Here is a 23,528-nt window from a genome sequence, read left to right as displayed (position 1 = left end):
GTCGCCTGGCTCCACGCTGCAGCCAGTCCCCAGGGAGCCCCCTGCCTGGGGACTCAGGACCATGTGACCAGCGGGGACCCACCGCGGGACCCCGCTGCTTACCTGCATCCCCTTGGATCCGGCCATGGTCCAAAACATCTGGGGACACCGCTAGCCGTGACCCCAGATGTCTACCAGCATCCCCGGATCAGTACCGGCGTTCTGGTACCGGCGGGGTGTAGGGGAGACGGCATGGACGTCAGTACTGACTGTCCATGCTGTACTCCCAGATGTGCAGCCAGCGCTGCCTTTAAAAGAAACTTCAGGGGCTCTTCATAGCCCCCCTCTGCACAGTGCCTCCGACTCCGGCCAGGCACCGACGAAACTGAGATGCCTTGGCCCGGGGGCGGGGTATAGGAGAGGGACCCAGATGCATCCTGGGAGGCTGAAAACTTTAACTCTGTGGTGCCTGAAGACTGACGTCATCACCTATACCCCAAGGTATCCTGTGGATACCCTATGGACCCTGAAGTAGAAAAAATGCTTTATATCAATGACTCCCCCCACACACCATCAGATGGATGAGGAGAAACCACAGTGATAGCTTGAAAACGAGAGGCAGTGTACAAGCAGCAGCAGCAGCTAGCATACAGTCACATAAAATGCATGAATACGCTAGATTGCAACAGCAATCTGAGTTCTGATCAACTAGCCTGCCCCAGCGTGGTAATGGTAGGATATAGAGCACACTATATGCCAAACCTGACGGAGAGGGATATAGGGAGACAGACCAGCCTTTGAGAACACTGCCGCAGGGCTGCCAGAAAACTCAACTTCGCGTGTCTCAACCACGAGAAGGTCCTTTATACCAGACGCCAGCTTTCCAAACCGGAAGCTTGCGTCTGAAGAAGAGGAGCGCCTATCTCCCCTAGGCTGCGATTTTTGATGGCCGGGTACACTGCACTACAAGGTGGCAAGACGTGTTCTAGTGCGCTCTAGTGAGTCTTACCACCTGTCCCCGGCAACAGATGATATGGTTCCGGTCGCCTAGTGAGGAGTCATCCTGCACACGCAGCCGCCCTCTGATGCATCTCAACACCAGAGGGAAGGGACTGCTTAGTGCACTTACCTGCATCTCAGTTTCCCCGACTGCAGTCCCAGGCCTCAGCAGCAAGCCACTGCCCAGCCCCGCCGAAAACCCAGTGGCACAAGGCGGATGCTGGTGTTGTCAGCATCGGCGGAGGTAGCAGGAGTCGCAGTGCAAGCTTCTTTAACGGCGTCTAGCACCTTATCTCTGAAAAATAAAAATCTTGAAAAACTGAGCAGTCCCACTGTAAAAACAGGTGCAGTTGCCGCACACCAAACAAAAAAACTGAGTGCCTGTGGCTGGGGGTGGGGTATATAGTGGGGAGGACTAGTGCATGCTGGGAGCTCCAAAGCTTTGCCGTTTGGTGCATTGGGTGTTATCCAACCATATATCCCAAGGTAATTCCTGTGGATTCTATGGCACCCGAAGAAGAAAACAATACTGATATTGCCAATGTAGTGCCAAAATAAGCTCAGCGCAGGAGTGAGAAAAGCTTCAGAGGTGAAGATTGTTAACAAAGGAACAAAGAAACCAGAAGGATACAAACCATAGAAAAAAAATTGCTCTGTCTTTAGCGCCATCTCCCAAATCCAAGGATGTGGCTGCTATTACCGACACTTTAAAGCTCTTAAGAAGCATTTATACTTGTACCTAAACTGTTGCTAATGGAATAGATTCAGCAGCTACTTTCAGGACATAAATTAATCAAACCCAATTGCCGTTTCAAGGAAGAGCATTTCAGGTCCTAGGCTATGACATCAGAGATGAACCAAAATCGGATTTTCCACATAAGATGGAGATCAGCACATCAGGCAGTGAGAAAGAGAAAGGACTCCTGCTGCTCAGCAGCCTCCCTGGACCATCCACAGCTGGGCAAGGAGACTGTTGTTGCTGAGCAGCAGCAGTTTCCCCTCTCTCCCTCTGCTGGATGTGGCATTGCGCTGTTATACAGCGGCCAGCGGTAGTGGGCAAAGGAGCAGACCGGATAAGTAGTATGTGCCACCTCTTGGTGCCCCGAATAATCAGCTGTGCTTTTGTAATACCAGCCACTTGAATGACACTTTAGGGGCGATTCAATTGTTTTCACGCATGGCTGAGACTAATGTGTGCCCGATGGAGCAATTCAATTGTTGCTCCGTTCGGGCACGAATAGCCATGGAAGCACACATGGCATGGGTGCCCGAAACAATTGACTATTGCAACCGATCTCCCACCACTTTAGATGGGAGATCGGGTGCGATGAAACAATTGAATCACCTAATTTGGATAATACAAGTTGTGATTTGGTTGTAACATTTGAATATTTCCAAATACAGACCAATTACTGTCCAAAATCAAAAACACTGACGCAAAAGATAATTACCAGGTATAATGCCAAATATATTATTATGCACTGCTCCCCAGTTGGTACTTCTGAGGTGCCAGAAAAGAAACAGTATCACAAAAGCAGATGAAAACCACCAAGGGGGAGCATCTAATTAATTCAGTAAACAACATAGGCAAAATTATGAAATCATAGAAAGTTGATTAACACATTAAAAACATATATAAAACCCAAATGGAATGGGCATAATACATATTTAAAACCACTTGCACTTATCACCTGTACTACTATAATTCCATATACAGGACCGTGCCCCTATATAATGTCCAGAAGGTATATGCAGTATATATAGAGTTTATTAGAAGTATTTCTCACCTGCTGTCCAAGTACATTGCCTGCTACAGTAGGTATGTCCAATAGGTTGTGATCTACCTTTTTCTGTTAAAACGAACGGCGATCTACCAAACATTTACATTCAGTAACATTTTTTAATGTTTAGCAGTTATGAAAACAGACCTAATAAGACCTAACCCTGCAATACTCCCCCTATACATAATCCACTATACTGGGAAACTGTATACCCCAAACATGAAAATAAGTAAAAGTAGAGTTTCAATGTTGGAAAAACAATTAACATGAAATTATCATCCAATTACTTAATAACACAAGCAGTTTCCATATTACAACCTATTGACAGTCAGGGCATAAACACATTATGAGAATTGAAAATAAATTAGTGACATTTTTTGTACTTCACTATTCTTTTTTGGTCAAATTTCCTTGGGCAACCACAACAAAGTCCTGCTCGAGCAGTGTTTTCTTTGGGCCCAGTTTGTGGTGGGTTTACTTTAGTACTTTTATCCAGAATGTCACTGATTAGCAACTTCAAGTTTGACTAAGGTGACGGCACTTGATGAAATCCAAGGAATTAATAATTGGCGACCAAAATTTAGAAGAAAGTACCTTCTTGGAATTACATTCTCTCTTTGACTGCCAGCATATTTGTGTATATCAGGGTAGCATTGACACCAGCTATGTTTACTAGCCCATAAACAAACAAACAAAAAAAAAAAGAGGCTAATAATAATAATAATAATAATAATAATAATAGCAATAGTTTTAACCATACTTACCTACTTTTGAAAACTACTTTCAGGGAGATTGAAGGCGATGGCAAAATGTGCCGAACGCCGCTGAGGGGGCGTGTCATGGTCTGCCCAAAGGGCGTGTCTAGCTCCACCTATGAGTGTGTCTATTGTCAATCAGGGGTATGTCCTGCAGTGGCAGGTGAAAACAGTAAATGCTGCCCCCTCTCAGCACTTTTCTACCAACACTAATCATTGGATACTATTGCCAGGGCATTTTATGGTTAATATCAGGCTTGGCTATACCCTCCCAACTTTAGCAGGAGACTCCTGAAAGTACAGATATAGAGTAGATAGAGATATAGAGATATATAGAGTAGAGATAGAGATGTATAGGAGAGAGAGAGAGAGAGAGAGAGAGAGAGAGAGAGAGAGATAGCAAATCTTCTAAGAATAGAAGCAGGCGGCACTCATCCGGACGAGTGCCACCTGCTTCTATTCTTAGAAGATTTGCTATCTCTCTCTCTCTCTCTCCTATACATCTCTATCTCTACTCTATATATCTCTATATCTCTAAGAATAGAAGCAGGCGGCACTCATCCGGACGAGTGCCACCTGCTTCTATTCTTAGAAGATTTGCTCGATATACTACTTTTATAGGAAGGCACCACGGCAATTAACTTTATCTCTATCCGGAATGCCCATATACATGCTATATATATATATATATATATATATATATATATATATATCCACAAATTGTCCTCATACAATAGTAGTCACTCCTTGATATATCCAGATATCCAGTCAGTCACAGGCATTATCTGCACTCTGAAAGGGTGCCTTAAGGACAGAGTTTGGGAACCCCTGGTATACAGTCATATACTGTAATCATTAACAAATACTATAAGCTTTTGTTTTTCACTTTACAGCTCCTAAAATTGTAGAGCCACACTAAATAAAACAATAAAATGGTCTCTTCAAATTTGATATATATATATATATATATATATATATATATATATAAATAAATAAGAGAGAGAGAGAGAGTTTAGTATATAAAGATGTTTTAAACTCAAATTTCATACATTAGAATTCTTTTTAAGTTACACAAACTTTGAACCAATGGAAATCGGAGATTAGGAAAAGTAGCTAGCAAAAGCATGATAAGAATACAATGAGCTGGGAATAGTTAAAATAGCAGGAAGCTTAAATCAAACTGCATAGAATATTAAAAGGTAAGAGATTATATACCTGAAACTATAATCTTTCTTTAGAACATCTCCCTACATACTTTACAGCAGCCCAAGAGAAGTTCACACTGCCCATTTTAAGATACAAGGAGTAGACTGCTTATAACTGATCTCTGTAAGCCTCATATGCGAATTCTACATATTTCATAATTGTAATTTGTTCATGAATCTTCAAGTGAGTTTTAATGACTAGAACACGAAAATGCAGCAAAAGGCACATCCTCTTAATAGCCGACTAAGTAAAATTAGCAGAAGATCAAATATACAATCGTCTACAACAGGTTTAACCTGGTGACTAACCTGGCATAAGAAATAAATAACACAAATGGCACTCTGCTTTTCTTGGTTTCTGCAATTCTCTGGATTTATACTAATGGTGACCAATGCCAGTGTTCTCAAGATACCAAAAACATTCCACTACAACAATAAACACTTATAAAATATAATGTCAATTTCTGAGACATAAGGGCAATTTAAGAGGATACGTCTAAATGAAAAGTCTGGTGACTTTATCCCAAGACATATTGTAAACAAAGTGAACACTTGAATGAAATATACAGCAGAAGTGTGGATTGAAAGTTAAAAACGGTTATTACAGTCAAACATATAAGAAATATTTCTTTATGAAAAATCATGGTCATTGCTATATTCCATTAAATAAAAACGAGAAAGAGAGTACCTTATTTATTAAAATGTGAGAACACCTGTAAAGGCTTGGCATAGTACATACAAAAAAAGAAAAAAAGATTGCAATCTTTACACTTTATCATTACGTCAATGTTAGTTGTTGTTTTTAAGCATTAATGCCACTGGTTCAAGAAGTTGGCTTATTTTATTTATTTGTGGTCTCAAACTATAATCTCACATTTGTTTCTCTGTCCTATAAATATGACAATAATAAGAAAACACCGTTAGGCTGCAACATCTTCAAGTAAGAAGTATTTTTAATGATATTATTATAAGTGGCAAATATATTTCTTTGTGCTCAGCTAGGCACGTGACCTGAAACTTTGATTGGGCTAGCAATATGCAGCTAGATGAAGTTTGTAAGAAGATTTTGCATTTTAAGCTGCACGTTTCTTAAAGGAAATAATGTTTTGTCAAATACCTCTTAAATATCACCTATAATAAAGGCATCTTTATTAGTGCTTACCCTACTCTCAACTACATTTCTCACAGAGGTATGACCTCACATCTCTCCCAAACTCAACTTGGTCCTCTTATCTAAGCTTTGCACTTAAATTGTATACTCTCTCATGAACAGGGCCCTGAAGACATTGTGTGCTGGAGGAGAGCACTCTGTACTATCTCCTGTCTTGAGGCGCCAGAATCCCATACAGTGACTATATGAAGGTGTGCTGACATCACAAAGCAACTTCCAACTGGCCAGCCAAAACGCAATATGGCGCACTACTGCGCATGCATGGCCTGTCCATATGTTTTCTTTGTTTGCCATAACACAGGACAATATCCTGTATGGAGACGGTATATTACAGTAAAGACCCTGGTTTTGCCATTTTTAATGAGCCACTGTCACGTGTGTGTACAAACAACCTGCATTATGCCCATATGTTCTTCGCTGCATCTGATGAACCCGTTGGATGCCTGTATTGTGTACCTACTGTACATATAAAATTACCAGCATTAACTTTGTGTTACCCTGCATCCTGATCTCTGTCTGGTTAATAAACCAGAAACTAGTTAAATTATTCATTGTGTGGACTAACCTCCAATACACACTGCTGACACCTAAAGGTTCTGCCAATATTTTGTTTGTCCCCATTGTGTTTATGCTGTGTCGTCTGCAATCAATGACAGTAACAAAAACAATACATACCACTTCTACGGTAATCATTTGGGGATTAGTTCCTCAAGTAGATGTGAAAACCTGAGATATATAACCTTAAAACACAAAAATATTATATAACTAACCCCATAGCAGTATCTACTTACCGTAATCTAGTCACATCAATCTCTTTCTGTGCCAGCTCAGATTGTGTAACAGCGACTTGTGATGACAGGCCATTTATTGTATTGTGCATGGACTCCATCTGGTTACCAGCTTCTTTCAAGTTGACTTTTAGAGCCTGCAATACATTAGTGTGGACGAATTTTTTTATATAAAATAATATATATATTATATATATATATATATATATATATATATATATATATTTATAGAGAGAGCGCTCTATATACCTCTATGTCTATCTACTATATAAAAGCGAAAATTTGTCCTTCTGTCTTTCTATACAAATCCACAGTTTACAAGCCACGATCGTGAAATTTTACATACCAGCGTAATAGAACACGGCGGAGGCAACTAAAAAAATTCGCCCTCTACAGGTCAGGTACGGAATTACAAAAGGATTTAGCTTATCTACTATTTTTCTTTTCTATCTTCTCTACTTTATCAAAGCGAAAATTTGTCCTTCTGTAGCTCTGTCTTTCTATACAAGTCCACAGTTTACAAGCAAAGATCGTGACATTTTACATACGAGCGTATTAAAACACAGCGGAGTCAACTAAAGAAATGTTTTAAATCAACATTAATTACTGTTAATTTTTAATTAATTCAAAACCACAAATTTTTGCTGGACGCTCATTGTGGGGCCTCACGGCATATGAGTAGGGCCTCGGCGCAAGCGTTTTGTGTTGTCATGTTTTGTCATGATCTTAATGTTTATTATCAAAGAGAGATTTAGCAGGCTTTGCCAGCATTCTCAGCTCTCTGACTATACCAAATTACGCAACAACATTTACTTCTTTCTTCCAACTGTGTCAAAATGACGACTTTGCAAGGACCCTGCTGTACGGTGAGCTGCCAAAATATTACACATGGAATGCTTCTGCCAAAGTTTTTCTGCGCAGAAAACGGAGTCGCTGTAGATGGTCATCCTGGTATCAGAGCAACAGAAACTCTTGGCCGTGTTTACACTCTACATCCTACAAATTTTGAATGCTTCTATCTCCTAAGTCTGCTTTACACTGTTACAGGTCCTACTTCCTTTGAAGACCTTAGGACTGTTGATGGGGAAGTTTGTCACACTTTTCATGAGGCCTGCCTAAGGAGAGTTTGGTTGGAGGATGATGTGTAAACAAACATTCTTAAAATCCCGGGCAACGCCGGGTGCTCCAGTTAGTAATATTGCAATTGTACAGTATGCCCGGGTGACTTACCTGGATGGGAGCAATAAAAGCATCAGAAATGAATGGCACTCCAGGTCAATCTACAGCAGAGAAAAGAGAACAGGCAGGAGCTGGAGTCATGAGTCAACTTTTCAGCGTTAGACCGCTTTTATCAAGACATTCGTCAGTCTTGATAAAAGCGGTCTAACGCTGAAACGTTGACTTATGACACCGGCTCCTGCCTGTTCTCTTTTCTCTGCTGTAGATTGACCTGGAGTGCAATCCATTTCATACACAAACACACACACGCACACATACATACATACATACATACATGGCCAAAAGTTTTGAGAATGACATGTATTGGTTTTCACAAAAGTTTGCTGCTTCAGTGTTTTTAGACCTTTTTGTCAGATGTTACTATGGAATACTGAAGTAAAATTACAAGCATTTCATAAGTGTCAAAAGGCTTTTATTGACAATTACATTAAGTTTATGCAGAGAGTAAATATTTGCAGTGTTGACCCTTCTTTTTCAAGACCTCTGCAATTTGCCCTGGCATGCTGTCAATCAACTCCTGGGCCACATACTGACTGATGGCCGCCTATTCTTGCCTAATCAATGCTTGGAGTTTGTCAGAATTTGTGGGTTTTGTTTGTCCACCCGCATCTTGAGGATTGACCATAAGTCTCTCAATTGGATTAAGGTCTGGGGAGTTTCTTGGCCAGGAACCCAAAATGTTGATGTTTTGTTTTGTGACTTAGTCATCACTTTTGCCTTATCCTTATGGCAAGGTGCTCCATCATGCTGGAAAAGGTATTGTTTGTCACAAAACTGTTCTTGGATGGCTTGGAGAAGTGTTCTTAGGCAACATTGTGAGTGAGCCCACTCCCATGGCTGAGAAGCAACCCTACACATGAATGGTCTCAGGACGCTTTACTGTTGGCATGACACAGGACTGATGGTAGCGCTCACCTTTCCTTCTCCGGACAAATGTTTTTCCAGATGCCCCAAACAATCTGAAAGAGGATTCATCAGAGAAAAAAAACTAAAACTTTATCCCAGTCCTCAGCAGTCCAATACCTGTACCTTTTGCAGAATATCAGTCTGTCCCTGATGTGTTACCTGGAGAGGAGTGGCTTCTCTGCTGCCCTTCTTGACACCAGTCCATCCTCCAAAACAGTTTGCCTCACTGTGCGTGAAGATGCACTCACACCTGCCTGCTGCCATTCCTGAGCAAGCTCTGCCCGATCCCGCAGCTGCATCAACTTTAGGAGACGGTCCTGGCGCTTGCTGGACGTTCTTGAGTGCCCTGAAGCCTTCTTCACAACTATTGAACTTCTCTCCTTCAACTTCTTGATGATCCGATAAATGGTTGATTTAGGTGGAATCTTACTAGCAGCAATATGCTTGCCTGTGAAGCCCTTTTTGTGCAAAGCAATGATTACTGCACATGTTTCCTTGCAGGTAACCATGGTTAACAGAGGAAGAACAATGATTTCAAGCTCCACCCTCCTTTTAAAGCTTCAAGTCTGTTATTCTAACTCAATCAGCACGACAGAGTGATCTCCAGCCTTGTCCTCGTCAACACTCTCACCTGTGTTAACGAGAGAACAACTGACATGTCAGTTGGTCCTTTTGTGGCAGGGCTGAAATGCAGTGGAAATGTTGTTTTTGGGTATAAGTTCATTGTCATGGCAAAGAAGGACTTTGCAATTAATTGCAATTCATCTGATCACTATTAATGACATTCTGGAGTATATGCAAATTGCCATCATAAAAACTGAAGCAGAAGACTTTGTGAAAACTAATACAGTACTTGTGTCATTCTCAAAACTTTTGGCCATGGCTGTACATACAGGGTGTTTCACTTGCTATTGGCACCAAAGTTTTTCTTATAACTTTTACAGTAATCGATGTAATTTAGTGAAATGTGACAGACATAACTTGGTCTATGAGAAACATGAGGAAGTCATAGCAAGTGTTGAACGTGTTCGCCATTAGCATCCATGCTAGCTTGAATGCGTCACTCCATGTTATGGAAGGTTTTAACCAACATGTTGGGAGTTACAGTCTCAATTACCCGCTGAATGTTTTCTCAGTGCCATGATAGTCCTTAGCTTGTTGTGGTACACTTCCCTTTTAACATGCCCCATAGGAAGAAATCTAGTGGTGTAAGGTTAAGAGACCTTAGCATCCTCATTTGAATTTTGAACTGTGCTGCTGACTAGGGTGGAGAACAACTGGCCTTCACTTCGCACATGTGTGAACAGCTTGGCCTGGATGCTAATGGCGAACACTATCAACACTTATGTTGGCCATACACTAGCACGATTTCGGGCCGATTGCCCGATTTTAGATGCGTCATGCAATGAATTGTGTCGAAATCGTATAGTATTTAGGTAGAATACAATCCGATGCGCACTCCCGCTGCTCTTAAAACGTATCGTATGATCAGATGTGTAGCCCATATTAGCTATCGTAATCATATGCAGATCGTGCAGTGCATTTGTGCATGCGATGCATCTTGCGTCCAACCGGCGTCATTTGAGTGACTTTTTGAAGAAGTGTTTGTTTTTTCAATGACCTTCCCTCCTAAACTGCAGATTGATCGTATCATGAGATCGTATGTACATCGTGTGTCAATCGTGCAGCAGTGACTGCCAGGAAGTTCAAGGGAAATTGTAAGATGAATCTCCTCTTATGATGGGCGTACTAGTGTATGGCCAGCATTAGGTCTTGATAAAGGAGTAGAGTCACTGAAACATTGACACTAACATGCTGTGGTGAGCGTGCTTTATTATACATATCCTAATAAAGGGGAAAGGCTTCCGTGTGCTGTTGCAGGATTACACACAGGAGTGCCGGGCACCTATCTTTTAATAAATTTATATACACACACACATACACAGTATATATACACAAGTAGTGTTCACCCTAGGTATTTTTAGGACAGGATCTTTGGGGGGGGGGTGGAGAGACACTTCATTTCGAAGGGCACACTCTTGATGTGTACTAGTCAGCGCACAAAGCACAGTACATATGTTCATTGTTTTATACATATAGTTTCCCCTTAGTGTATCACACAGGTTCTCAAACTCAGTCCTCAAGACCCCATACAGTGCATGTTTTCCAGGTCTCTTCACAGAATCAAAAGTGAAATAATTATAACCACCTGTGGATCTTTTCAAATGTATCAGTGAGTAATGAATACACCTGTGCACCTGCTGGGTGACCTGGAAAACCTGACCTGTGTGGGGTCCTGAGGACAGAGTTTGAGAACCACTGGTGTATCATATACCTCTACATACATATAGGACACCCATGTAAAACCCTAAACGTGTACAGAGAGAAATACTGTATATGTTCCGTCTTCTTGAAAGATTGGCTTTGGCATAAAATAATAATAGAAAGATATAAATGTGTCCTTCATTTGTGAAGCGGTTATAATCCTTGTGTGTTTCAAAACCAAAAAACTAAGCAGAGGGTTAACTTCGATCAGGGGTGGCCAGACTTTTGGACTCTGAACTACTTTTAAAACTAAAAATCTTCAGTATCTTCATTTGCTCACACAGAAGGCGCGCTCCTGAAAAAGGGGGAGTGACACGCCAAAAAAGGGGGCGTAGCCTCACAGCAAGGGGCGTAGGGACTGTTATGCCAAAATCGCACATTGGTCCTCACACCAAAAAACTCAAACACAATGTCCCACCACAGGAAAAAAAAACATTGTCCCTCACAAAAAATAAAAACATACATTAACTACCTCAGTCCTCCACAGAATACTGATCTATTCCTAGTAACAGAACTTAAAATGTTAATTGCCTTATTATTGATGCATAAAACAGTAGAGCACAGAATGATAAATTGCCCAAAAAATGAGATCAAGCTCCAACCTGTTCTCCTTCTAGAGTAGTGGGCACAGTGTACCTTAAGTGTGGCTTCACAAGGGTGCTATGTTCTGCTAGAAAAGAGTATTTAATCGCTCCAGCAGTCAGAGTGGCTGATGCTAATGCACAAGACCACTGACACGACCACCGACACTTCATCCAGCAGTGACCGCGGCAGGGGAAGCCGCAGCTGACATGTATCGTCTGCTGTCAAGTGCATCGATAGCAGCCAATAAGAATCAAGTTTTCTGTGAGAATAAGGATGATTCTTATTGGCTGCTGGTGATGCACTTGACCGCAGACGGTACATGTCAGCTGCGGCTTAAGCTTCAGTGCAGCGAATAAGAATCTGCCTAACTCTTACTGGCTGCTTCCGAAAGTCCACTGCGATCAAACGGTTACGTGTCTGCGATCGACGCTTTGGCCACCACAGACTTGGATCAATAGCTCCCATCTTCTCAGGAGGATGTGTTAAAGTACCACAATCACTAGTATTAGTACAAAATAAAAGTCTGTTCTACAAGGGAGGGGATGCGTTCGGCATCCCTGCAGTCGGAATGCCTACCGGCGTTGGCATTCCGGCGAAGTTAAGTAGCGGGGTTGGGGGGAGGATTAGGGGTCAGGCACTAGAGGGAGGATTAGGGATAGGCACTAAGGGGGAGGGTTAGGGTGCAGGGAGGGGTAGGTTAGGTTCAGGCACTAGGGGGGGGGGGGCGGGGGGAGATTAGGGCTAGGCACCAAAGAGAGAGGGTTAGAGTAGGGAGGAGGGGAGGGTTAGCATATCGACCAACAAGTGTCGGTATGTTAACCCTGTCGGGAACCTGGCATCGGGATTCTGACCGCCAGGATCCAGACTGTTAGTATTTCATAACAATCCCATGGGAGATACTGACAGCAGTATATGCTCACCGCTTACTCTGTTTTTTCATATTAACTCTCCCTGATGCGATTTAGTGTCCCTCCTCTGTGATCCAATTCGAAGAAATTGTGCTCCAGCTTCAGGTGGGCAGGGGAGTGGATAACTACATTGTAACATGTGCTCTGATTTCTGTATTCTTTACGTAAGAGGGTGATTAATGATCCTTCAGGGTCCGCTAAAAAAGGCTGTGTTTTTTTTAAATGTCAAAAGTGGGCAGGGTGAAAAAGCCAAGCGGGATCACACACACACACACTTATCTATACTAATATAATAAGAACGTTGTTTGTCACAAAAACTACTGAACTGATTTTCATGAAAACTGCATCATATTTTTGTGGAAACACCTAGAAATAACCTGCACTTCGTTTCATCTCGATCTGTCAACTTAAAGCTGAGAAATAACAAAAACAAAATGTATTAGCATTTTCAATGCAGGAGATAGGTGTGGTAACATGCACGCAGCCGGAAGGGATGAGGATGGAGGCGCTGTAGGCCCACTTTCACTTAAATAGGATAGGCTACATTTCAGTCTGTGCACAGGACACATAGTGACATTGGTGTGAAGGGTGGGTGAAGGCGCTGCTGCCACCACTCTGTATAGCGCTGATGGTCACCTGGGCCTTTCCCGCCACAGGGCCCCTATTTAGCGGTTTACCAAAAACAATTACGCCAAAGATATGCCTCCACAAGAACAACACAGTTACATCTCTTTAGATTTAAAATATAGATGTGTGCGCCCATTTCCCGAGCAGGCTCTACACAAATTCACACACATTATGCTCCAAAAACTGTTGTACGTTTAACTCTACATCAAACCCTTAGAAACTGCTATGTTTCTTCAACTACTTGTTTTCAGCAGACTTTGTCCCTTTCACAAGAGGTGAATTAAAGCTAGAAATGCTAAAATAAATTTACTTTGTTAAACAATTGAGTAGTTAATTGGCTCTAAATCATGAAGATATTGTTCTAGTCTCATCTTCCTAGAGGTGTGCCACATGATTTTTTGTTTCATACAAAAAAATTGTTTAAAAAAAATACAAAAACAGGTTATGCTGGACACTGCTTCTAAAAAGCACCAGAGATAAATAAAAAGTTACATTTCATTGTGGTTCTAAATCTACATACTTGGATTCATAGCATATGTATGTATTCTTTAAGTTTTCTGTGAGAATAAAGTCTGTTATACTGTTTAATGATTAGACTTTAGAATGGCTATTTGATGTCAGCTTCCTGCTTTGCAGCATCAATTTTTAAAGAGCTGTGGGTTTTAAGTATAGGAATTTAAATGAATGCTGGTCCCAACTGGCATGTTTGAATACATAAGTTGTTATCACAGCAAATAACACGAAGCATAAGTGCACGTCAAAATGTAGTTTGAAAAATCATGTGAGGGAATCCAGCCGCTCTGCAGCATACCTTAATTTTGGCATCAATGCCAGACTTCTCTCCTTTCCACTGTGCCTCCTGCTTTCTTGCTTTCTCCAGGTCACTGAGTAGGTCAGCGCAACGCTTGCTTAAATTCTCTTTCTCCAGCTCCAAATTTTTTAAAATGGCTGCCCTCTGCTCCTCTTTTATTTGTGAACTCTCCTTAGTGTTCTGTTTGACAAAGTGAGGTTTGCAAATTACATCCCCACAAAATAATTACAATGCACAGATAAACCAACCAGCAATTGCTAATTAAGTGACCCTAGCAATGAAACCTACATAGGGCTGCAGAAAAAGCTGTGATATTACTATTTTTATTTAGTCATGCAGGTGGGACCGGTTTCTTGAACTGCTTGACAGGTCTGATGAGCACACATATGCAAGGAACCCTTTAATTGATGGAGATGCCTTTGATGATGTCCCCAGCTATTTTTGAGACCCGTACAGACATATCATTCCAGATCTCGGGTTTATCAATTAATAATACCAGTCCCATCAGAATGTAATTAAAAAGAAGCCACATATTCACATTACTTTCACTTGCTCCATATCCATCATTAAGTATTTATTTGAAAGTTATAAGCTTAAGATTCTTGACTTTAAAGGATTGCTCAGGGTTGGCTGTATGAGGAATAACTGCAAAGCAGAGTGAGGCCTCAGGCAATTCTTCAGCAGCGTATGTCCCTTTCTGCGGCACACCGGGTGACACAGCTTGAAGCACAGCACTTCACAGCAAGTCAACTGGAAAAAACATATACAAGACAAGGTACCTTAAGCTCCTGACTTTTATCTTTTAATTTTTGTTGGAGGTCATCCAATTCTTTTTTGAGTAAAGTATTTTCATCATCGACAGCAATCTTTCTTTGTACTAGGTTGTTTATCTCCTGCTGCTGTCCTGATGCTCTCTAGAAAAGAAGAATGGAATACACGCAGTGTCACTGAAGTACTTCAGAGAGTTCCCTTCTAACAGTTCAGGTATTTTGCTAAACCACAGAAAGTCTGATTTAAATAAAAGCCAAAACAATCCCCAGCAAGCACATTTTCAGTATAAATATTAGCAAAATTATCTATCAATACATGTAGCCTTGAGGGAACATAAAGCAGCTACTGTATAGGAGAATTTTAAATCTTGCAATACTAGCTATTGAAGGATATTTTCTTAAACATTTTTTTAATAAAGTATTACACCTCTGTCCTTCTGTAGACTATTACAGATAGTGGCACAGACACAGAAAATAGATTTTAAAGCTACGTCCATCTTTGGGGACATTTTCCTTAACTTAACTGTGCTTAATAGACATAAAGGACCTATTTTGGATACCTATTTCTAACAGCATGTTAACACTGATGACTTAGACTGGGTACACACTAGACTATGTGTACCCAGTCCGACATCTGCAGCAATGTGGACCCAGTGGGGGAGCCAGCATCGGCAAGTGCGTACACATTTGGCGATGTGGGCAGCAACGGAGCGACGACGATGCCGCATTCGGCAGCATGGCCCTCGCTAACGATATCTCCAGTCGGCCCTGCATGTAGGGCCAAAAGAGGATGTAGTCGACTATCCACAGAAGCGTGCATCATTAGCGACATAGCGTGTACACACTAGACGATGTGCCCGATCTGCAAGAACGGACATATCGTCTAGTGTGTACCCAGCAATACACTAGAAAAATGTATCTAAAAGTACCTTTTATATTATGACCACAATATATGCCTAATGCTGGTGGTTTCAGGTAGATGACTGCCTATGCACAGCCCTTTAAGGTGGACTTATTTTATACATTAACATACATGAGTGCAAAAAAATGAGTGGGGTGTAAAATAGGACCTGTGGGTACTTAATATTCATGAACCTAACTTTTAAAATGATGTACAGTATATTATTGAAACATTACCACAAATCCATACTCAAACCCCATACTAGTATACTTGAAGTAGCATATTTATGTCGGCCCCATGCCAATTCATATGTGCCATGAAAACACCACCTATTATTTCCCCCATGTAATGACATTTAGAATCTCTAATATGGTAACTACTGAATAATACAGACAATTAAATACCTTTAATGCCTTTTTATGCCTTTGGGAGGAAAAGGGTGATTTTGTTTTTTGCTCCCATATGTAGCCAGACTCTCTGACAAGCCAACTGGTTAGAACGAATGATAACTTTTTTTATGTGTGGCCAGCTTTAGGGTTCCCTTAGAACTGGAGTTGGGAAACACTACTGTAAGTTCTAACAAGCAGTGACCTTCGTATATATTATTTTTCTATAAGTGATCTGGTACACTATCGCTGCAAAGTTTATTGGTGCTTTATGAATAAAGAATAAGGATTTAATTTCTACACCCTGCTCTGCAGATGGAAATGTCTTGAATTAAAAAAGTAGATCCAGACCCACTGTCACTCAGCAAAAAAAAAAAAGACTCAGTTCAATACACCACTTCCGTACATCAATTGGATCTACTTCATCATGTGCCAAGCCTCTTCTCTCCTTGCGCAAATGTGGTTACAAAGAGCTATGACTGGAGGTAAATATGGATTTATCTATCCAGTAGATTACTCAGGATTAGTAATTTGGTAATGGTATTTGGTGAGAGATGGCGGGTTGTTATAGGGACTTATCTTGTATTTTCCCTTTATTTGGACAACAGAAGAAAAAAAAAAAAAAATGTTATTTCATAATTAATAAATTGGTAAACTGGTATTTGGGATATTTAATTCCATTAAAGTTTTCTCTGTCTCATTTAATTTACGCTTTTTGTGTAAAAGAGAGGTCTTAGGGACTACAATTCATTATATTGGGTACATGAAGATACAAAAAAACTGGGTGCATGAAACATATAAACACACGGAATGCGTAGATACATACATATAAACAAACAAACATAGAATGCGCCATTTTTATTCTGGAGAAAACGGAAGTGTCCATGCATTTTATTTAAACTACTGGAGGAAGCAAATGCTATGTTTCCAAATAAGCCACACCTTGCCTTTTTTTCTAAGGCATCCCGAATTATACAAAAATGCTTACAATGACTCATGCTGCTTCTAACAGCAATTAAAAACAGGTATAATTAGTTCATGCACACCACATCCAGTAAAGCAAATTATTTATTGATAGCCATGCATAAATAGATCCATTTCAGAGACCTCCCTTATGACAACTCCTATTAAGAATGATCCACCTGATATATTTATGACTGCTCATTAATAATTGATATGGATTATCATCATGTATTGTATTTTGTCCACCTGCATAAAATAATATAAATGAATACAGTACACTAATCTATGAAAAGCTGCTAACTTCAGTTCTTTTATATAGTAAAAATGAACGCAACACCAAATAATTTTCATCTTCATCATTTACATAAAATAAACTAGTAAGTGTGAAACAAGGTAAAAAATAATAATCCAAGTTGTGGTTTAAAGATCATCCTATAAGGTGTAATGCAGATTTGCATCTACACTTCGGCTAGTAAAAGATTATCTTTGTATGAACTTCATAAAACAGCTTTAGAGTAAGGAGGTTCTTTTCTGCACATCCTCAAAACCATGTTGCACTGCAAGGGAAGAAGGTCTCATTTATTCCTATGGGATTTTAATTTGCTTTTATTGCACCGTGACCGCAGGGAAAACTACCAGATATATTAAGGTAATAGGTTGATTTTTTGGAACACATCACATTGCATTTGTCATTCAATATACTGGAGAATTTGTCAACAAAAAGGTGTCTAAAAATTTAGGCATCTCACATCTGACAATGTAAGATGATAGCAGCTCTGGATGAGGCCAGTAACAGTAGAAAGAAAAAGTGAATGGCCATATGACACTACTGTGCTGAGCAAGACCCCAGTTAGTTCAGTAAATGTAGTGCTTAATGTAAGAAATGTACATAACAAAAGTACTAATGTAAAGTACCATTGAGGGGAGATAGGGGGGGATAGAAAAGCAAATAGGAGTATGTACCTTAAAACATGTAGGAACATCACAGGTCAAGTCCCTTTGAATCAAAAAATGAGCCTGAAAAGAGGTACTGAAAGTCCAAGGACCCAAAGAGTAACCAGGAACTAAATGATTAATTGTCTATAAAAAAATCCCCAAAATTGTTAATATTCTATAATGAATAAATTATTTAATAGGTAATTTAAAACCAATTCAATATAATTTTCTTAAATATGCAGATTTATATACCTAAAGTTTATTAAAGACAGTAAAGACGAGGCACCCGGGAGGGCTATCCCTCATCCCCTCTTTTGTTTGCGTTAGTTCTAGAACCTTTGGCCGTCGATTTACGGTCTGACCATCAATTTCAGGGTATCCGAGTAGGTGCTGTAGAACTGAAATTATCCTTGTTTGCCGACGATTTATTGCTTTTTATATCCCACCCCCCTACATCTATTCTACACCTCATATCTATATTTAGCTCGTTTGCAGGGTATAAAATAAATATAGCCAAATCGGAAGTGCTTGCAATTTCTAGCCATTATTGTGCTTCCACTTGTGTCTACCTTTTCTGTCACTTCTTCAAAATTAAAATATCCAGCCATAACTAAAATCCATCAAAAAATCCAGCATTGGATTTAATTTCCACTCTCCCTATTGGGACGAGTAGAGGTATCTTATTTACTAAACTGACATACTCGCTACAAATGATCCCTATGTGCTTACCTAAAGCTGACACTTCTAAATGTACGACAGCGTTTCAACGCTTCTTATGGAATCGTAAAAAACCTAGGATCGCTAGGAACAGATTACTCCACCCTAAAACCAAAGAAGGAGTGGGCCTTACTGACATTTCCACTTATTGTTATACTGCTGCTTTTAGATATATCTCGAACTGTAGTCTAGGTCAATCTAATTTCACTAACCAGGTCTTAGAGGAAGCATTATTTGCCCCTTTCGCCCATGCAGCTCTACTTCAGTTACTTCGCTCAAAATTGCCGAGGGGTATCATACACAATTTATTTTTTATGGATACTTATAGAGCGTGGTCCGCCATACACAAGAGTCTTGGATCAAATCCCTACGCCAATAAATTTATCTCGTGGGGAAATCGAGATTTTACTCGATCACTCACAATTTCTCATTAGCTTTCCTGGAAACAAAAGGGAATTACAGCTATTTGGTGGCTACTTATACTCTTTTCAAGAGCTTAAAGATTTATTTTCTATTTTTTTCTATATTTACAAACCAGATACTATATTAATAGTAAAACGAGCTCTGGTTCATATGATTCCTTGTTCCAAAATTAAAATATGTGTTCACTGACATTAATACGATTGTATGTCTTTAATTGACTTGTTTGTTACTTTACAATATTTTATACGTACATTATATTGCTTTGAATACAATAAATATTTTTCAAAAGAAAAAAAAAAAAAAAAAGACAGTCAAGACTTTGTTACTGTACAAAACAAAAACTAAAAGCTCCTGTAATAGTTACATTTCTTGCAGGATTTCACAGAAGAGAAGACAGCAGCAGGGGCGTACGCTCCCAAGAATCACCCATCACTGTTGCCCACGAGAGGGGAATACCGCTTTCAGATATAAGACCTGGGAGTTACCCGGGTCTCAGTCTTCAACCCTGCTATAGCAAAAACCTGGGTCGATGAGCGTTCAAGTGCAAGAACCCGGGTTTTTGAACTGTGTGTAAAAGGGGTAGAAGGGAGGTGTGGCCTCAGTGGCCCAGAGCCCCAGGCTAGTGGGCGATCCTTTTAGGATCGATTATCACCCCAGTGTGGAAGGGGGAGAGAATGGTGGGAAGCAGTGTCTGCGCTGAGCCCTGCGAGCTGGGGCTGCTGGAGGAGTGTCTTCCTACAGCCACAGGAAGTCCTAGTAGGATCACCCTTCACTGTGGTAGGACGAGAGGAGTAGACTGGGGGTGGGGGGGGGGGGGTGGGTGCAGAGGCGAAAGCACAGTGAACTGAGGGCCTGATTCAGAGCCGCTCGTAAGCGGCCACTCGTTCACTCCGAACGATGTTCGCACATCTGCGCATGCGTATGGGTCGTAATGCGCATGCGCCAACCAGTCATTGCGGTCGGAAATCGTGCACTCGCAAAACAGCGAGGGCCTGCTAATTTGAGTGACAGAATGAGGCGTTTGTGGGTGGTAACAGGGGAAGGTGCTTGAAAACGGGGAGTGATCCGAACGCAGGCGTGCCAAACGGTCAAAAAGGCGTTTAATGGGAGTGCATAATTAGTAAGGGAGTGTCATCGACCACGTCATTTGGTTGTCTTTTAGCCTGAACTGCTCGCAGTGATTGCGGGAAGTAAAACCTACCACAAGCACTGCGAGCAGTTCAGACACCTTTCGATGTACTCGATTAATCTAATAAATACTGGAGATGACGTATGACGAAGAGCCAGGGGGCGTCTTTACAAAATAGCGAGCGCATGTTTCGTTCGCTCGCTCAGACATAGAAGCATCAACAGACCGCAAAAAGCGAGCTCTCAATTTAAATAGCCGGCCCCTTTTTCTGAACGACCGTTCGCAAATAGCGTCCGGCTCTGAATCAGGCCCTGAGACTGGCAACTGTCGGGGGATTATATTCCGGCAACTGTCAATAGGTGCTTCTGACAGGTCACATCAGATTCAATCATACAACCATGTCAGTAAAAGCCTGGCTTGGTGTGGTTGCAGCAGATGTGAAGACACCAGGGAAGTGGTTAAATGTATGGAATCCTTCAGGACTGTAAAGGAAGTGCAAATCAGATTTTCCCAGACATCTAAACTATTATATAACACCAGGAAAGTTAGTAGGCAGGCAAGACATAGCAAAACAACCAAATGTGATGTTAAACAAATGCAAAAAAATCTCCATAACATGCTATCAAGCTCAAGGAAACAAACCTCCTCAGTTTTTGTATGCGACTCTCCCATCCTGTATGAGTCTCACAAACTCATGCCAAAATGTGCTAAAGTCACATATCCTAGCTGACGGCACTAGCTTGAAATGTAGACTCAAAATACACCATTCCATTAACTCCTACTAGCCCTCCTTCAACTACTCAACTTGCTTCACACTCTTCATCTGCTCCCCAAATTAAAATCTAACTGTTAACCACTCACCTTATAATGTGAACCTTCACAGACAGGAACCTTTTTCCTCTGGTTCTCCTATAAAGTAACTAGGGGATACTGGAAACAATGGGATTAAATGGGAAGGCTGAGTATTAGGCACTAAATTGTTAATTCCATTGAGACACACTCCCCTCCCTCTCAAACCTCCCATATCCATCTGCAACTCAATTTTTACTCTTCCAAAGACTCATTGATAAACACAATTGTGTACCTCACACAACAAAATTAACAGCAGGAAGAAAACATAGTGTCCTTCAGATTAATTGATTTTACGGCTAGTATAAAATCTTGTTTCCTCTTTCGTCCTATCTGAGGGACACTGAAAACAATGAGAATTCCCAAAGAGCCTAAAAATCAGTTATGGTAGACTTACCTAGATAACTCCTTTTTGTCGAGGTCAATAGGGTCCACAGGGATACCATGGGGATACTATGGTTGGAAAGATCCAGAACCAAACAGTTAAAGCTTCAGGATGCCTCAGGTCCTCTTACATATATACCCTGCCCCTATTGTCCTCTGGCAGAAACACACTTTGTGTCAGAGAACCCAGAAACGCTCCCAGATGTACCATCTGCTGTGTTGGAGAAAGTGATTTCTTCCAATTGATTATCCAGCCGTGCCTTTGTAGGCAGGCTATAGTCAGTTGAAGATGGTTTTGTAAAAGAACCAGAGTCTGTATCAAAAGGTCATCCAGATATGGTAGAATTCTCACTCCCTGACGCCTGTGATATGCCGTTATGACTGCCATTATTTTGGTAAATACACGGGGAGCCATAGATAGGCCAAATGGTAGAGCCTGAAATTGATAATGTTGCTGATGACAGCAAACCATAAAAATTGTTGGTGGGATGGTATAATAGGCACATGCAGATATGCATCCTGAATGTCCAGGGAAACCATGTAATCCCCAGGTTCCATTGCCAAAATAATTGACCGGAGAGTTTCCATACGAAACTTTAGTACGTGGATAAACCTGTTGAGGGCTTTTAGATTTAGTATAGGGCGATAGGCCGCATTTGGGTTGGAAATAGATTGGAAAAATAACCCCTTCCCTGTTGTGACACAGGAACAGGGATTATTATCCCTGTCTGCAGCAGGGAGTGAATAACTTCCTGAAGGGACAAGGCCTTGTCCGCATCTGATGGAGGATTTGTGCAAAAAAACTTCTGGGAAGGATACCTCCTGAAAGTAAGTGAGGACATACCCCTGAGAGTCCACTTCCAGGGCCCAGGCACCTGTTTGATGCCAAATTTCCACAAACTGAAGAAGACTGACTCCCACCCAGGAGGCGGCCCGCTCCATCAGGTCGAGGGTTTGTCGTCCAGTTTAGAAGCTGGACATCTTGCCGGGCCAGACCTCTTGGTTTGTCACCTTGTTGTTTTGCGAAAACTAGTCTATTTAGAGGAAGACTGTTCCCTTGCTCGTCCCTGAGGACAGAAGGACCGAAAAGAAACCTGCTTAGATAGCTACTCTGGCGGCTTCAAAATCAGTGGTCTGCCATCTACAGCTATTATCTTATCCAACTCTGCTCGAAAAAGTACCTTTCCATAGAAAGGTAAGACTTCCAGCGCCCTCTTTGATCCTGTATCAGCTTTCCAGGATCTTAACCAGGGGGCCCTGTGCGCTATTGAAGCTGCTAATGCTTTAGAAGCTAAAATTCCAGCATCTACTGCAGCTCCTCCCAGATAGGAAGCCGCTTCCCGTATTTGGGAGATATACATCATCTGTTCTTTGGTAGAGAATCTTCCAATGCCCCCAACCATTCTTCAACAGCCATAGCAGGACAAGTAACAGCTCCAGATGATAGAAAAATGTAAGCATATCTTAAGGCAATATTTTCATCTGTGGAATCCTTCTGATTAAATGCGTTACATGTGCATCCACAGTAGGCGGAACCTCCCTCTTAGTACATACAGAAGCTGGAAAAGGATACAAGGATGTAATTATTTTATTCTCATTAAATTGTTTGTCCGGGTTACCCCATGCCTCATCCATAAACTCAGTGAGCTGTTCAGATACAGGAAACTCCGTTTTAGCCACCTTTCAGTGGTGATTAAACATTGAAGCCTTCTTACTATTAGCTGGTTCATCATCCTGAATATCTAGGACTGATTTATCCTCCTTCACCCAAAGACAGATGATCCTCCTCCCCGAGCTAGACCCTGGTGAGGAACACTGCACATCATCCGATTCTTCTGATTATGCGTCTGAATCCATATGTTGGGCAGACTGATAAAAAGATAACTTGCGCTTCGGGCACCTTAGTCACCACTGGTCTGTTATCAATGTTAGATGGTGCCATACTCTGACTAGAATGGCCACAAACATCCTTCCAGGAAGGATACATAGAA

The 23,528-nt window shown here is 41.2% G+C and overlaps 1 protein-coding gene across 5 annotated transcripts in view; it reads right to left on the bottom strand.

The window, feature by feature from the left end:
* CNTLN (centlein) overlaps positions 1-23,528 on the bottom strand; it is a 505,942-nt gene that overhangs the window by 332,702 nt on the left and 149,712 nt on the right. For all 5 annotated transcript variants that reach the window (XM_088457338.1, XM_088457337.1, XM_088457336.1 and 2 more), the window contains exons 5-7: positions 14,859-14,993; positions 14,080-14,259; positions 6,682-6,815 (exon numbers count right to left, since the gene is read on the bottom strand). In XM_088457338.1, coding sequence (XP_088313464.1) covers positions 6,682-6,815; positions 14,080-14,259; positions 14,859-14,993 — 449 coding nt within the window. The remainder of the gene's footprint in view (positions 1-6,681; positions 6,816-14,079; positions 14,260-14,858; positions 14,994-23,528) is intronic.

This window comes from Taudactylus pleione, unplaced genomic scaffold (genome assembly GCF_031769625.1).
Source record: "Taudactylus pleione unplaced genomic scaffold, aTauple2 ptg000757l, whole genome shotgun sequence".
NCBI classification, from domain to species: Eukaryota; Metazoa; Chordata; class Amphibia; order Anura; family Myobatrachidae; genus Taudactylus; species Taudactylus pleione.
Note: the sequence above shows the minus strand (reverse complement) of the source record. Positions and strands in the feature narration are given on the sequence as shown.